Source organism: Poromitra crassiceps, assembly GCF_964638095.1.
Source record: "Poromitra crassiceps genome assembly, chromosome: 11".
NCBI lineage: Eukaryota > Metazoa > Chordata > Actinopteri > Beryciformes > Melamphaidae > Poromitra > Poromitra crassiceps.
In genome coordinates this window covers 42,611,926-42,629,425 of record NC_139643.1, presented here as the reverse complement: position 1 = coordinate 42,629,425, position 17,500 = coordinate 42,611,926, and the positions used below count along the sequence as shown (strand labels likewise).

Here is a 17,500-nt window from a genome sequence, read left to right as displayed (position 1 = left end):
GTGACTGGGGGAAAAATCAATCCCCCTCCCGTTGTTATCTTTTGTTCTCGCTTAAACCGAATGTTTTATGGTCACTCAAGATTCTCTGGATCACTCATACAAACTTTTCTGAGAATCCATTCAACAGTAAAAACATTCAAACCATCGACTCTTATGCAATCATAACTGGTGGCAGGGTCAAAGTGGGCAAACAGAGACGCCATCCATCCTCGCTGAGTGTCCGTGTTAACTTCCCACTGTCGTACCTGTGCAGGCTCCTGATGTGTCACTGTCGTACCTGTGCAGGCTCCTGATGTGTCACTGTCGTACCTGTGCAGGCTCCTGATGTGTGGTGACCTGACGTACCTGTGCAGGCTCCTGATGTGTGGTGACCTGACGTACCTGTGCAGGCTCCTGATGTGTGGCGACCATTTTGAGGAAAGCCCTCTGAGTCTGCAGGGCATGGTTCACCATCTCCGCCTGTCAATCATAAAGGGTCAAAGCAGCTTAGTACAGACTCATGCTTATGATAGATGTTACATGAAGCATTTTATTGAATCATTTTGATCAAATGTGTTATTTAATGTGCATGCAATACGAAACTTAAAAATAAAATTAAAAACGGTCTGCATGATTTTGGGTTGCTGACAATACATATAAGTTCTCTGATTTTTGTCCATGTTTTACCACTTGACTCTCTCTGGCCTCTAGCCAGTGAATCAATCTAGAAACTATCTGAACACACACACACGCGCGCACACGCGTGCTCACACACACGCACACGCGCACACACACACACACACACACACACACACACACACACACACACAGTTTGGGTTAGGCCCAGCCAGCCGCGTCCTGTGTGTGTGTTTGGGAAGAGACCTCCAGTTGCGGGCCAAGGGAACCACCAGGGAGTCTTTTCCCATAAAAGGAGCTCTCCAAACTAAAAGAAAGTACCTCTGGCTCTCACTCACACACTCTCCCACCTCCTCCCTCAGGCCAGCGATGGGAGAGACAGATAGAGAGGTTTTCCTAACGACTCCTTAGAAAATCTCGTTAGTAACGAGGTACCGGGGGGACAGAGCGTTCTCTCTCTAAGCATTTTAGGGTAATTTGTTGTTTTATTGCCTCGACTCCTGTTTTTTTAAGCACTTTTTGGTCTATTTCAAGGACATAATACAGCTATTATTGCCAACTCGCTTACAGCAAAAAATACACACAAAGTCCCAGCGGGAGCATGGGTCAGTAGAAAATAGGAAAAGGTGCTCCCGCAAGAATGATGCAAGAATGTAAGGTCAAAGTTCAATCCTACTCCTGCTCATGGTTTTTTGGGGACAGGAAACAAATTATCTTCTCAACCGCGTGCGCGCACACACGCACGCACATGCACACACACACGCACGCACGCACGCACTATCCATCTACCCCACATAATCTTTGAAAAGCCATTTCTAGGACCATGGGCCTCCCTTGCACACCCATTACTATCCTGTACTGTTTCCCAGAGCTAATCATATCTAAGTGAGCTCTAGAGGAGGAAAATCCATGTCTGTATATAAAGCGAGTTCCACTCAAACAAAAGTTGGAAGAGGACAGGAGTCCTTCACCGATTTCTCTTCGCGACATCTATCTATCTATCTACTGCATGCCTCTATGCTTCCAAGCCTCTGCAGAGTGGATAAGCAGAGAGCTAGATCACGCTCCAGCTTAAGGCACAAAACAGATGTCGGATCAGTTTATTTCCCCCAAATCTCGTGTTATTTGACAAAGAAAAGATTTCAAGCTGATCTTCAGTCGGCCTCAGGGGCAACATCTGGAGTTTCAGGAGGTTGTGAGACGTGTAAAAGTAGAATCAACCTTTGAAAAGATTGAAAGATGGGTTCACTCTTTGAGGTCAGAGGTGATTTAAAGATCATGTAGGATTCACGATTGCTTCATTTAACACAGTGATTCTCAAATAGGGGTCCGGGGACCCCCAGGGGTCCTTGAGGGGGTTCCAGGGGGTCCCCAGCCAAGGGAGGTAATTTATTTTCACTATAATTCCATTCCATTCCAAGACCAGCTCAGTGGCCTTGTGGTCTGAGTGTCCACCCTGAGACTGGGAGGTCATGAGTTCGATCCCCGGCCGAGTCATACCAAAGACTATAAAAATGGGACCCATTTGCCTCCCTGCTTGGCACTCAGCATCAAAGCGTTGGAATTGGGGGGTTAAATCACCATGTGATTCCCGAGCGTGGCGCACGCTGCCGCTCACTGCTCCCCCAGGGGATGGGTCAAATGCGGAGAACAAATTTTACACATTGTGTGACAATCAGTGGGACTTTACCTTTACCTTCATAAGTAACACAATGACTATTTTGGTCATGGGTTTTATACACTTTCTGTAATAAAACATCTAAAAGCATCAATCTTATTATCATATGGGGGACCGTGGGACAAATTCCTATCAAATGGGGGTCTGTGGTCTAATCTTTGTCAGTTTAGGGGTCCATTACATTACATTACGTCATTTGGCAGATGCTTTTATCCAAAGCGACTTACAATAACACATTTTTGTCAGCAATAGAGCAATCAACTATGGAGCACAGTCTATGACAACTTCTGAAGGAACAGTGGTACAAGTTTAGGTTAGTAGTTTGTTTTTGTTTTTGTTTTTTTGAAAGAGAGAACGAAGTTAGATCAAGAAGGGCCCAGATGGAGCCTGAAAAGGTGAGTCTTTAGTCTTTTCCGAAAGATCGGCAGTGATTCAGCTGTCCTGACCGAAGGTGGAAGCTCGTTCCACCATTGAGGTGCCAGGGACGAGAAGAGTCGAGATCGGGATGAGCGACTTTTGCGCCCCTGTAGCGAAATAGGGGCGAGGCGTCCTGCACTGGTGGAGGAGCGAAGGGAGCGCTGAGAGGTTTGGAACCTGACCATAGATTGCAGGTACAGGGGAGCTGACTGGTGTACTGCCCTGTAGGCCAGTACCAGTGTCTTGAATTTGATGCGGGCCGAGATGGGAAGCCAGTGGAGGTCCTGGAAGAGGGGAGTGACATGAGAGAATTTGGGTTGGTTGAATACCAGACGGGCTGCAGCGTTCTGAATGAGCTGAAGCGGTCGGATGTCGGTGGCAGGTAGGCCGGCCAAGAGCACGTTGCAGTAGTCCAGGCGGGAGATGATAAGTGACTGGACCAGGAGTTGAGTCGCTTCTCTTGTGAGAAAGGGACGGATTTTGCGGATGTTGTAGAGAGAGAACCTACAGGAGCGTGCTGTCGCAGCTATGTTGGCTGAGCAAGACAGCTGGGTCCATCATGTGAAAAGATTTGAGAACCACTGGTTTAAGACAGCTGACAAACCTCTATAACAGAGCATTAGACAGCAGTTGTGGTACGCTCTGTAGACAGCTGGTGTGTGTGTGTGTGTGTGTGTGTGTGTGTGTGTGTGTGTGTGTGTGTGTGTGTGTGTATGCGTGTGCGTGTGCATGCGCAGTAAAGAATGCAGGTTTAAGACACTTCCCGCAGTGGCTTCACAAACTGAGCACACACACACACACACACACACACACACACACACACAGCACTCACATGTTTCTCCACGTCGTCTCCTATGGCTTGGCTGTTCTTCAGGTAGTCCAACACTGGACCCCTCAGCAGCAGGTCGAAGGCCTCCACACACTGCAGAGCTGGAGACAGAAGAATGGAAGGATGGAAGAACAGAACAGAACAGAACAGAACAGAACAGAACAGAACAGAACAGAACAGAACAGAACAGAATAGAGTTAAGTTTTGCTCTGTTCAGTCCTATACAGTATTTCTGTGTGTTTTCTGGGTTTCACTTTCACCTCAGATCTTTCCACAGCACTGCTTCCCGCACCCTGTGCATTCTGTAGAGACCGCCTTACCTCCATCGATGCCGTTGACACAGTCCCCGTTAGCCATGCTGCTGGACGCCTGCATCTTGACGGACATGTGCTCCAGGCGGGTCACGGCGCGCTCCAGACGCTGCATGAGCCCTTCCATGGTGACAAACCTGTAGCAGAGAAACAAAAGTCGCAGCGGTTTAGTTTATACGCTTTTATCACCTCATCAATCATTGCTGCTCGGGCGTCCAGGGTAGTGTAGATTCCCTGCCTGCCAACACGAGGGTGGCAGGTTCGCGCCCCCGTGTTACCGCCAGCTTGGTCGGGCGTCCATACAGGCACGATTGGCTGTGTCTGCGGGTGGGAAGCCGGATTAGGCGGTATGTGTCCTGGTCGCTGCACTCGCGCCTCCTCTGTGAACTGGTGGGAATAGCGTGATCCTCCCACGTGCTACGTCCTGCCGCTGAAGCTCCCCGCTGTCAGGTGAAAAGAAGCGGCTGGCAACTGCGAATGCGTCGGAGGAAGCATGGTGCTAGTCTAGGGCTCTCCCCAGATCGGCAGAGGGTGGAGCAGCGACCGGGGCAGCAAGGGGGAAATTGGCAAAGTACAATTGGGGAGAGAATGGGGGAAATCAATCAATCAATCAATCAATCAATCAATCAATCAATCAATAAACAAACAAACAAATAAATAAATAAATCATTGCTGCTTGTGTGGATGTGATGTAATTTTTCAATATAAAACATAGGATCGTCCTCGTTCTCCTGACCCCTCTCAGCTCAAATCATAGTAATGAAAACAGATCAAACAGAAGTACATTGAGCTGCGAAGGACAAGCTCTCTAACAACTGTCCCACCCTGCTGCCCTTAGCGTTTGTTCACACCAGGTGCTTAACAGAAGCAGAGCTGAAGCTAAAGCCACGAAGCTGAAGCGGAGCTCATGCTAAACCAAGAAGAAAGTCACACAAGAAGCACTCTTTTTCCTCAGCACATTGCTCGGCGTACCTTGACCCCGCCCAAAACTTCCATTGACTTCATGTCTGGCAGCTTCACGTTTCGCGCTTGGAAAATAGAACTGAATCCTGAACGCTCGCTTCAGCGTGGCTTGAGTGTGGCACGCGCGCGGCCGGTGTGAACGGCCAACGCCTGTTAACAAGGACGCCGAAATGAAACTTGTGGCTTCAGCGTTGCTTGAGCGTTTTCTTTGGCGTATGGTGTGACTGTGAACGCCCTGTTAAGTGTTCAGGAAAACTAGCCCATGTCTTAGCAGACACAGACAGTAAAACTATCCAACGCATTGGTGTTTATATACGAGTGCTGTCCCTTGTCTGGGCTGTCTGGCCCCTTGCCACAGTCACACCCTCTGCTTCTAAACACATGAACGGATCACACAATTAGATGCAGGAGGAGGAGGACAGAGACTGGAGACAGGCTGAGTGGAAAGAAAGACACAAGGCCAAAGTCAGAGAGAGGTTTGTGCAGGCGCTGAGAAAATACCAGAGGGATACAAGAGACACAAGAGACAATGAGACACAAGCAATAGTTTACCACCAGAGGTGTTTTCTGTACTCACGCAAAGTAATGTAGTGTATGTCCTAGTACAGGACATACACTACATTACTTTGCGTAAGTACAGAAAACATGTATGTGTGTTTTGTAGACAAATGGGTTCATGTTTATTTATGGTGGTGTGTCAAGCTAGTTCAGCCTTCCACCCTGCAATGTTTGATTGGTGTGCGATGGGCTTTAAAGACATCGTTGTGGTAAAGGTTTCTTCGAACGGGGAGGGAAACCCACCCACGTAATCCTCTCTTAAGATAGAGTCGAAAAAACGCCGTTGTATCACCTGATCTGGTGGTTATCGGTGGAGAGTGACCTCATCGGCCCAGGCCATTCCCTTGATTACATTTCTACTGTTAGCAGCACAAACAAGCGCTGTACATGAAAGATGACCCTCGCAGACAGGATGCTGACCCAGATGAGCACACACTCAAATGCTGGAATAAATGCATTCCAATGGCAGTCGTGCAAGTGTCCTCGTGCACGCGCGCACACACACACACACACACACACACACACGCGCACGCACACACACACGCACACACACACATAGACACACACACACACACACACACACACACACATAGACACACACACACACACACACACACACACACACACACACACACATAGACACAATGCACATATTCTGCTGAAATTCAATATGCAGAGGCCAAGGGCACTGACAAATGTATCTCACTGATAATAAGTAATAAACACATTTTCAAATGTCATTGTACGCCAGTTAAGTACATTCCTGATATGATAGTATATGTTCTTGACTAAAGCTGACATACCATCTGCCTCGCTATAAGGCACGGCAGGCCCCTTTGCGATATTTATCGGACAACAGGCTGGAATTCAATCCACAACCGCCCATTGCATGTTTACGCAAGGTCTCCGTTTGCAAACTACTGTTAGCTAACACGCACTTCCTAATCTTCTGACACCTGCTACCTGGCTGCGTGTAACCCTCACCCCGGGATACCTGCTACCTGCGTGTAACCCTCACCCCGGGATGAAGCCATTACGGCAGGAGCGTTTTCATTGATTACAAAAGACAATCTAGGAGAAACATCACCAGGGTCTTCTACATGAAATGTGCCAAAGTAGGTTGGCTCTTGTTCCCCGCCTGCAATTCCAGTAAGTTATGTCTAGTAATTATGTGCTATGAGAGCAAACACAGCCTGAGGGGCGTCATCTTGTCATCTCTCTAGAGAATTCTCCCGGCGGTGCCAGATGCCTGTCGCAAGCCTCAGCAGCTATTTCTGCTCTCCAGGTCACAGTAGCGCTATCGGTGTGCGGCCCGGGCCGGCCTCCAAACCTGGACAGATAACTGAGCGTGTGCAACAACAGGAGGACCAGGTCCCGTTTAAAACCTCCAACACTGTAGACTCTGCTCCGGCTCATCCTAAACCCCAGCGCATCTGATTTGCTCGGATCAGGTTGGGCTGAACTTCTATGTTTATTTCTAGATCTTGAGCAAGGTTAAAGAAATCTGACATTTCTTTGTGAACGAGTTATTAGAATTGATTATTTATAGTCTGGAGGTAAAATCACTCGCCTACCACCGAGGAGACCGGGGTTCAATTCCCGGCAGCGGTACTTCCAGCTTGGTCAGACATTCCTACAGACACAATTGGTCGTGTCTGCGGGTGAGAAGCCGGTGGGGGTATGAGTCCTGGTCGCTGCACTAGCGCCTCCTCTGGTTGGTCGGGGCACCTGTTCGGTGGGAGGGGAACTGGAGGGAATAGCGTGATCCTCCCACGCGTTACATCCTGCCGGTCAAACCCCTCGCTGTCAGGTGAAAAGAAGCAGCTGGCGACTGCACATGTATCGGAGGAAGCATGTGCTGCTAGTCTACGGCTCTCCCCAGATCAGCAGAGGAGGTGGAGCAACGACCAGGACAGCAGGGGGAATTGGACAAGTACAAGTGGGGAGAAAATGGGGGGGATGTAGTCAGTTCGGTTCAGGTTTGGACATAATTTATTTGGACTGAACCAAAATTGTCAAGCCCTCATCAAAATTGTGTTGTGGCTTCTTGTAACTTGCTATATAACACCTGACTACAGATTTCATATTCCAAACCGTCTTCACCGTGTTTATACTTGCACCTAAGTGCTTTATGTATTCCATCATTACAAGGAGCTGTAAATGTAATTATATATTGAATAGTTGTGTGGAGAATAGAGACACTACTGTTTTTGCTCAAGTCCATCACACTCCACTCCATCACTGCCTCTGTAAATAATATCCTCAGACGCTGTTTGAAAGCCATGTGGCAGAAACAGCCGGCGTCTGGACTGATGCCTCTTAAACTGCCGTCTCCTTGGTATTGTTGGCCAGCCAAACTCTCCATGGCAATGCAAAGACACGGCCAATGACATTTAGCTCTTGAGCTTTTCATATGGGCTTCATGCATTCAGATCATTACAGACACTGAATGGGGAACAGCCAGGGTGGGACTGGAACCATTAAGCCTGCTGGCTGCATTAGAAATACATTCTGAATGTGGCACAAAGACCCTGAAGAGCCAGAACAACACTGGGAAAATGTTGCAGTCGTACACATGCTGCAATTCATGAGGCTATCATTTTCAATAAGACTGAACAACACCGCCTAAAAATACACATTAGCAGTATTATTCTTAATGTAGCCCTTCAGTCTCATTCAGTACAATATGAACACGCATTCCTCGCAGTGGCAGCCACATAATTCTTCTTCCAGACAGGTGTTGGTTGTCCATAAAGACCCCAATCCTCAGCCGACAGCTGAGAAAGCACACATGTTATTATCACAGTGGAAAAGACGTTAGCCTACTGGCTATTCTGACCCGTGTCTCCTGAACCCCACGGCCTGCTATCTGATCTCCGGGGCTATATTGGGCCTTGGCTTGGGTGCTGCTGTGGGCCTACTGTAACAGGGCGTTCACAGTCACACCATATGCCGAAGCAACGCTCAAGCAACGCTGAAGCCACAAGTTTCATTTCGGCGTCCTTGTTAACAGGCGAGGTGGTTCACACCGGCCGCCCGCGGCCACACTCAAGCCATGCTGAAGCTGCGCTGAAGTAATCGTTCAGGATTCAGTTCTATTTTCCAAGCGTGAAGCATGAAGCTGCCAGGCATGAAGTCAATGGAAGTTGTGGGCGGGGTCAAGGCGGGCCGAGCGAGGCGCTGAGGAAAAGAGAGTGCTTCCTGTGTGGCCGGTTTAGCGTGAGCTCAGCTTCAGCGTGGCTTTAGCTTCAGCTCTGCTTCTGTTAAGCGCCTGGTGTGAACAAACGCTTAAAGTCCCACGATGCCTCATAGAGCTCCATGGGTTGGGGGCATTACATGGAGAATAACAGAAAACAATAAATTCAGTAAATATAGTACTGTAAATGCCTGGTCAGAATATGTTTACACTGCAGGTGATGAAACGGCTCATAGAGTCATTAAACATTTTTTAAACATTCCGTTTGCCATGGTTTCATCACTATAACCTGTTGGCAAAGGTATTGTTAGGAATTAGTTTACTAATAAACAAAATGTATGTAGGCTATTCTCTGTTGTTGTGTATAGCTATTGTAATATTTGTCTCTAATTACAAAATCATGTGTAAGAGTGTTTGGTGTAAGAGTTTCACCAATATTCAAATGTTTGGTCATTGTTGTTGTTGTTGTTTTGACTAGGCTAGTGTCCTCTGGACTAGGCCTACTAGGCTACTGGACGTATGGTACTGTATTTGGTTATGCATGCTGGGAAGGCTGTTGAAAAGATGCTATACTGAGGATAAGACTAGAAAAAGGAAAGCTATGAAGTCAATGTTATCATAAGATGCTTATTATGTTTTGAAGAAGACATTTCAACAACAGGTGCAGTGGTTAAAATTGAGGCAACTAGATTCATCAATTTAATCAGACTTTAATCACAACTATGTTACAGTGTTCAGTGACATGTCTGAAAGTCAGCCAAGGCAGACGGGATCGCCACAGTGGTAATAAAACATTGTTGACATGTCATGACACACTGGCATGCTGACACGACAGGATTTTCCACTGTGCGCCGCTGCGGCAGGTAAAGCTGTGTGATGCGCTCCATGTGCTGCTGCTGCCCGCCTCAATAATATCACCGCTGATCCCCAAACAGTATGATCCAAAAACAAACACAAAACCTTGCAAGTCCAATGTGTCGCGGTTATTTGCTTTCTGGCAAAAACGCAGCGACGATGTGGCAGACAGAGCAGGTGAACGCGGGACATTGTTGTTGGGGACATTTCGTCGGCGCTACGCCTTCTATTCTCCTGCCATCATAACAAACAGGACAAGCGTAGCGTCTTTTCTACAGAAGGACCCCCCCCCCTGTCTCCCCCCTCAGTCTGCCCCACTCCCGACAAAAACACAACTTGACATTCAGTGCGGGAGGAAAACTCGTCGGTAAATACGACTTACCTGCTTTCTCGTGATTTTGTTTTGACGGGATGTTTTGTTGTGATTATCCCGGGGAAGATTCGTGCCTGCGTCTCTGCCGCCGTACGGTACCCACCCAGCCTCCCCTCCCTCCCCGCCCCGTCAGGCAGCTGTCTGCGCACAGGGGACCAAAACTCTTCCGGGATGTCCTAATTAAGCAACGCGGCGGGTGAAGCTGAGAGCGCACAGGCAGCAGAGTCGGCCTGCTGTACCATCATGACTCAGTGCTAGCCTGCGACGGACATTTAGCTCACATGCAGCAGGCAACATGGCAGCCACAGGCAGAAACCTCTGCTAAAAATAGCCAGTCTGATTGACGGTGTGTGCTGTGGCACCGTCTGGCTTGTGAATGGGATACTCCAAAGGGAAATGGCCCTGAACTTGCAGTGCCATGGTCTCCTCATTCAGATATAGGCCTAATCATCATCATCATCATCATCATCCTCCTCCTCCTCCTCCTCCTCCTCCTCCTCCTCCTCCTCCTCCTCTCATCTTCACCATCACCATCTAATCTCTAGAGCAGTGTCTCTCAAAGTGGGGTCCTTGAGGCCAGGGGTTCCAGGGGGTCTCCAAAAAGGGGATACCCCCCCCCCCCCATAATCCATCCATCAGTAACACAATTTCAGAATGTATGACTATTTTGGTCATGGGTTTCATACACTTTCTATAATAAAATATCTGAAAGCTAAAATCATATCAGATGGGGGACCCTGGTATGTCTAATTTGTGTCAGTTTAGGGGTCCCTGGCATGAAGAGGTTTGAGAACCACTGCTCATAGAGACCACGGGTTGGAATGCATTCAGGCCTAGATTTATGGGGTTCAGACAGTCTGGCTGCCCTCTTGGCCAAAAATCCCCCTATAAATGAGAACTATAATATTCATGTCAGCTGCTCCTCAAGATTGTAATTAGTGTAACTAACATCTGTATCTTCACCTCCGTTTCTATTTAACTGCCTATTCATTTGATGGTACACTGTATTTGCTGCCAAGACTGACCATTTCATTTTAATGTTTGTTATCAGAAAACCCCAATAAATATATTGTTAATATATGACATATTCATGTCAGCTATAATAGGCCTATGGGTTTTGCATCCTAGATGTTGGGCGGCCCTCAAAAGGCGGCGGGTGCCCTTTTCAAAGCAGTGCCTCCTTCAGCAGCCACCCTAAAACTTTCATCAGAACATTATCCCTCCAGCCTCTCCGACATTCTGCACAAACACACAGGCACAGTTTGATTATGTTGGAGGTCAGATGGCGTAACGGCTGCTGATTGCACCCATAAGGCCTCTGCGTGTCTGTGTCGCGTCACAGCCAGCGCGGCTTCACGTTTCACCGGGACCGAAATACTCCTGGCACAGTGCTGCCTGCAGCAGGCAGATATATGGTGTCCGGACATTAATTATTGATTGGAAAGCTGATAGACCTCATGCTCCGAAGATTCCTTTTTGTGTCACTCTTATCAATGCTATCTGTGGCTTTGACTGTAATGTGAGAGTGTTTGTTTTGAATGTTAACTTGATCAAGATGGAGCAGCAGTGTGGCACAATGAAGAGCCTATAGCAGCATCTGGCATGTTGTGCTCCTCACCTTGCAGCTGTGGGCGATATGCATGAGTGCAAACACACACACACACACACACACACACACACACACACACACACACACACACACACACACACACACACACACACACACACACACAAACACATACAGAAGTACACAAAAGAACAAAACACAAAAGAAATGCAGCATTTAGCATGCGCTTCAAGAATGTGCAGACTATATTAGACAAATGAAAACCTATTTATGGAGGATAAACACACTTGTACCCAGTGTTGTAGTCAAATCATTATATCTCAAGTCCGAGTCGAGTCTTGAGTCCCAGTGTTCGAGTCCAAGTCCGAGTCACCAAAGAAGAGTCCAAGTCCTCATTAACTGACCCCCAGTCTGGAGTTCCTAAACATGTGAATGTGCATGTAGGTGGAACACACATGCCTGCCCTTCCACAGAATTGAATAATGTCACGGTAATAATATAGCTATCAATATCTTCTGACAAATTATTAGGGCCTATTATCCCCAAAAAAGAAAGTCTTATCAACTAACAAGTCCGAGTCTTCATCTCCAACTTCCGAGTCCGATTGCATGGATGCTCGAGTCCAAGTACATGTCTGAGTCATCAGTGAGTCCAAGTCGAGTCACGAGTCCTGAAAATGTGTCCAGGACTCGGACCCGGGTCAGACTCAACTCAACTCGACTACAACACTGCTTGTACCCTGGTTAAGGTTAAACTGGATCTGGATCTAGGACTAAAATGCATCATTATTTGACACTCAAATACCGAAACCTGGCATGAAATTCATAGTGTAGGATACATCAACAACTCTGTGAAAAGAAATGTCACCAAGCACTTCAAATATAGAACATTTTATTCCAATTTTGAGTAAATAGTGTTGAAATTCTGAAATAAAGTTTTTAATACCAACAGGACCTTTGCATTTAAATAGTAACACTTTACATGCCTTCATCCAGTGACAAAGAAAAGCTTCCTTAAAAAGTTTTTTTTGTCATTTATTTTTCATATTTTCCCTTGTAAGAAATAGTTCAAGTATAAAAATTCCCAACAGTGTAAAATAGCCCATCTGATGAATATTAAAAGCAAAAGAAGCACAGCCACTGAAACCTTGACGACGACTATACATTCTAATGGAGAAAGCAGCATTTTTGCTCGTTTTTGTCAGGATTTTCTTTTTTCATTTCTCACCATTTTCCACTGCTCTAAACATAACAGAGGCAGAGTACAATCTGCATGCAAACAGGCCTGCATTTAAATAAGGTTTTTCCATACAAAAGGCATTATTAAGCTAACCCATATTTAATGTCATGTTCTAAAGATTCAAAAAGGCAAAAATATATATATATACTTGTACAGTGCACATGACAGAATTGTATCTTAAATAACTCCTACGTCAACATTTTTGGTTGAGTATGTTAATAATAATAATAATTATAATAATATTACAACTAGAACTAATCAATAACTTATAATATGCCTTGAGATGAGTACATAATAATAATATTATTAATACAGTACCGCCGCTAAGTCTCTACTCTTAGAGCGTCAACATAGTCAACTCTCAAAATAAATAGCCTATCTTAAATAGTCGATTTCTCTCTTTTTTTTCTTCTTCTTCAGTTTTCCTCTTAAATAGCAGTAACAGTGTAAGGCACACGGAGCAGGACCCGCCCCCTTCACCTCCTCCTTATTCTTCACAGACATGAGGCAGGCCAGTTGTTTGTTGGGGTGGCTTTGGTGAGAGCGCTGGGTGGGGGGGGCGAGTGTGTGTGTGTGTGGGGAGGGGGCGCAGTGTGTGTGTGTGTGTGTGTGTGTGTGTGTGTGTACCACCTGACACCAGCCTCGCCACAGACAGCGCAGAGGTGGAAGTGCTGACAGGGGCAGGACTGAAAGGCCTGTGTGTGTGTGTGTGTGGGGGGGGGGGTTGGGAGAGTGAGGGATGTGTATGTGTGTATGTGTGTGTGTGTGTGTGTGTGTGTGTGTGTGTGTGTGTGTGTGTGTGTGTGTGTGTGTGTGTGTGCGTGCGTGCATGTGTGTGCGTGCGTGCATGTGTGTGTGTGTGTGTGTGTGTGTGTGTGTGTGTGTGTGTGTGTGTGTGTGTGTGTGTGTGCGTGCGTGCATGTGTGTGTGTGTGTGTGTGTGTGTGTGTGTGTGTGTGTGTGTGTGTGTGTGTGTGTGATGGGGTATAGGGGCTTGGTGGGGGGGGGGTTAAAAAGTTGGTTCCCAAATGGGCCTAGGGATTAAAATGTGACAGCTCAACAAACGAGCACAACTGATGCGTTCTTTCCAGAGTGATCCGTCTGTGTGGCGCTAGCCCCCCAACTCCCCCCCCCACACCGGCAGCTGCTTTCTCTCTCTCTCTCTCTCTTCTCTCTCTCTCTCTCTCTCTCTCTTTCACTCCATCCCCACAGAGCTGGAGAGCCACACGCCTGGTGCCTTTGTCTTTGACTGCTATGTGTGCAACTCTTGTCTGTGTGGGTGGATGTATGTGTCTGTGTGTACATGTGTGAGTGAAACATGAGGAGAGAGAAAAAAAGCAACTGATTTAGTGTTTCTCATTGTCTGAAGCCATTTTCAACCTCTTTCTTTGTGAGTGCCTTTGTGTCGTTCGCCATGCCCCCCCCCCCCCCCCCCCCCCCACCCCCCATCCCGTTAGTCCAAGAGTCAAAGAGTTGATGACATTTTCATTTTTTTTCTTTCTTTCAGTTTTGTTGTGTTGTTTTTCCTGCAGTGTTTCTGTCTCCTGGTGATTGGTTTGCTTTGCATAGGTCGAGAGGTTGAGACACAGAGTAAAAAAGGGACATTCAGCATCAGAAAGATAAAAAGGTAGTTCTTAAAAAAAAAAAAAGTGTGTGACACGACGAGTTACGATTCCTCTTCGACTCCTCTACTTCCTGACAGAGGTCGCATAGTAATAGCGAACACATTGGAAACGGTTCCATTTCCCTGATTATCAGAAAATATTAACTCCAAAAAATGCACTTGAAAAGACATAAAGAACAAGAAGAGCCCCCAAAAATGTAATAATAATAATAATAATAACAATAATAAATATATGTTATGAGGGCATCAAAGAACCTAAAACACGTTTGGAACGCCACTTGGTGCCCCGCGGAAAAGAGCGAACAGTTTCCTAAGCTAACGTTAAAGACAGCAATGGGACTTAAAAAGGCTTAGTTAACACCTATACCACAGGGATTAGTTCCTGCATTTCTTCTCTAGAAATAAGTACTCTACTACAATGATAATAGTATTGATAATAATAATAGTAATAACAACAACAATGATAATAGTAAATCATCTTCCTTAATTTGTTCTGCAAGTTTTTTCGTTTTCTCATATTTTTTTTTGGTTGAAGCACAGCAAGTTGGAAAGCTACTGTATGAAGTTCCCACCTCACCATCATCATCACTACATCACCACCACCACCACCACCATCAGCACCACCACCATCATCATCACCATCAACCTTTTCAGAGCGACTCTGCCCGAGTCACTGCCACGCCCACGCCCTTTACGGCCAATCCCTCTTCCTTTTCCTTCGCGGCTCCTTCTCGTGACCAATCAGCTGGGCCCGGGGGCGGGGGCCTCCCCTCCCTGCATGTCCAACAGTTGCAGTGACTGCTATTGCATGCGGTCGGCTTGCAGCTGCTGGGGCTGGTACTGGCCGAAGGCGGCCGCCGGCTGCCACGGCCGAGCCCGGGGCTGGCCGCGGCCAACGGCTGCTGCATCGCGTAGCCGTAGCTGGCGGCGGCTACGTAGCCCGCGGCGGCGGGGGAGGCGGCGTAGGGGTACTGCTCGTAGGCGGCGGCCGAGGCGGCGCTAGCCGCGGCGGCGTACTGCGCGTAGGCTCCGGTGTAGTCGATGTAGGGGGACGAGGTGGTGGCCGAGGTGGCTGCCGTGGGCTGTAGGCTGTGTGGGGATGACCATACTCGGCTGCATGAAGGCCTGGGGGTACACATAGTGCGATGGGAACCTGCGGGACAAACACACACACACGTACACAAGGTTAGTTAGGCAGCAACCCCCCCCCCCAGTCTGAGAGCAGCAGCCCCCCCCCCACCAATCCTAAACCCAAACCCAACTCAACCACACTGCGGCCAAGCGCCCTCCCCACCACCCCGCCCCAGTCCAATCCAGCAGTCAAGAACACCAAGAAAATGCCTGCTAGTAGGGATTAGAACAAGATAGGGTTGCCAAAATAGAGATCTCTCTCTGTGAAAAGAAGATGGGAGGAAGGTGAGTGTGTTTGAAAGCCCAGAGGCTGCTTATTTAACCTCTGGGTCAGTCACATCTATCAGACAATCACATCTCTCTCCGATTGAGGTTTGGAGGAAGTTAAGCACAGGGAGGGGGGGGGGGGGGGCTGATGATGTCATCTTCTTTAAGGGGACGTGCCATGGGAAACGAGCTGATCATCCCCATGTTGGAGGTTTGGTCAGTTTGGAGCTGGCTTTGTGGTGGTTGTGGAGACAGAACTACAGAGAGAGCGAGAGGGAGAGAGGAGGAGGAGACAGCGAGCTGTAATCTGTGCTTGTCTGTCGGGTCACATGTGGATTTGGCTCTGGTGCCGTGTCCCCCCCCCCCCCCCCCCGCCTGCTGGAGGGGTTGGGTGGGCTTTACAGCACTGGGGCGGGGGCGGGGGCGCGGAGAGAGGAGATGAACCAGGGAAGCATTGTGAAAATGTCACTGCCACTTTGACAGCTGGACAGTTTTCAAAAAGGACGCTGCTGGCCATTTCCCCCTCTGTGTTGGACAAAGGGCCGGGGGGGAAGGGGTGTGTGGGGGGGTGGGGGGGTAGGGGTGTGTGTGTGTGTGGGGGGGGGGGGGGTAGTGGGGGAGCGGCGGCTCGGCTCCGCACCCAGAGGGATGTTTCGATTAAATAAGCAATCAAGAACAGAACAATGAGCACATTCTGCCCTCCATGACATAGTCATATCCAGACTCTATAAGGCCTGGAAACTCTGCTGTGCAGCGAGCACGGTGGGAGCTTTTGAAAAGTTACACTACTGACTCAGGGAAGAAGGCCAACTTGTGTAGGGGGGGAACCCAGAAGAAACAACTTGAAGGCTGAACATCTTTGTGTGATTCTGAGTCTTTGATGTCCTGCCATGAAGCAAAACTGATTTACCCCAACTGCCCATGAAACAAACTGATTTACCCCCCAACTGCCCCTCCCTCCCCCTTTTTGAGATAAAAGTAAAATTTAATCTCACTTTAATTCAAATTGAACGAAAAGCATCGGGGTTTGACAAATTGCTGGAAACAATTTCCTATTTGCGGCACAAAGCGCCGACAACTGCTAGCGGTGAGCTACGTTTAGTTTTTTGATGAGACGTGCAGGATATGGTGTGCACTTTATGAAGGCTCGAAAAGCTGCTGAGAGAAAATCAAGGAGACCAAATATAATATAATATTGAGCAGAGAGGAGGTGGTCGCCTATGAATAAACTTCAGGTGGTCAGTTTGGAGTCTGGATGGGGAGAAGAAAGTGGGTGCAGAAATGTTAAGTTTGAAAGGCAGGATCTATCGTGGCAACCCTATTGTCAGCACGCCATTATCCAATCCAATCACATCGCAACCAAAACAGTGGGCCAATAGAAAAACGGGGGGAAACAAAACAACAGCAAGTTGTACAAACAAAGGCGTCAGGGAGGAAGAAATATCTAAAAATAGTCCACCTCGATTGGACCAATTACAAAAACAACAACGACAACAAGGACACGGCACAATCACTCAGCCGAAAAAGACACAGAACAGAGGGGGGGTGGGGGGGGGGGGGGGGGGGTGAGGAACGGAGTGAGAGGGCATGTGGAGGTTTGTGTGACTGTCACTCAGGTCAGAGGTCACCGAGGATCCTGTGACGTCACCGTCAGATGCCTCAGCCTTGGCAAACACACACACGCACACACACTTGCACGCACGCACGCTCGCACGCACACACTCACACAGCACAACCTCTCACATAACTATGCAGAGGTTTGGTTAGGCGACACATGCAACACTGCAAAAACACACAGAGACGCACACACACACACACACACGCACACGCACACACACACACACACACACGCACACACACACACACACACACACACAC

The 17,500-nt window shown here is 47.9% G+C and overlaps 2 protein-coding genes across 2 annotated transcripts in view; both read right to left on the bottom strand.

Moving 5' to 3' along the window:
- The window catches only part of cap2 (cyclase associated actin cytoskeleton regulatory protein 2), a 27,736-nt gene extending 17,846 nt beyond the window's left edge, over positions 1 to 9,890 (bottom strand). Inside the window, exons 1-4 of the mRNA XM_083646894.1 lie at positions 9,805 to 9,890; positions 3,860 to 3,987; positions 3,543 to 3,640; positions 382 to 459 (exon numbers count right to left, since the gene is read on the bottom strand). Coding sequence (XP_083503020.1) covers positions 382 to 459; positions 3,543 to 3,640; positions 3,860 to 3,977 — 294 coding nt within the window. The 5' untranslated portion in view covers positions 3,978 to 3,987; positions 9,805 to 9,890. The remainder of the gene's footprint in view (positions 1 to 381; positions 460 to 3,542; positions 3,641 to 3,859; positions 3,988 to 9,804) is intronic.
- A 5,135-nt stretch (positions 9,891 to 15,025) lies between these two features.
- rbm24a (RNA binding motif protein 24a) overlaps positions 15,026 to 17,500 on the bottom strand; it is a gene marked incomplete at both ends in the record, with an annotated part of 9,148 nt that continues 6,673 nt past the window's right edge. Inside the window, 4 exon segments of the mRNA XM_083646031.1 lie at positions 15,026 to 15,083; positions 15,085 to 15,099; positions 15,101 to 15,321; positions 15,323 to 15,377. Of these exon segments, the coding sequence (XP_083502157.1) occupies positions 15,026 to 15,083; positions 15,085 to 15,099; positions 15,101 to 15,321; positions 15,323 to 15,377 (349 nt within the window).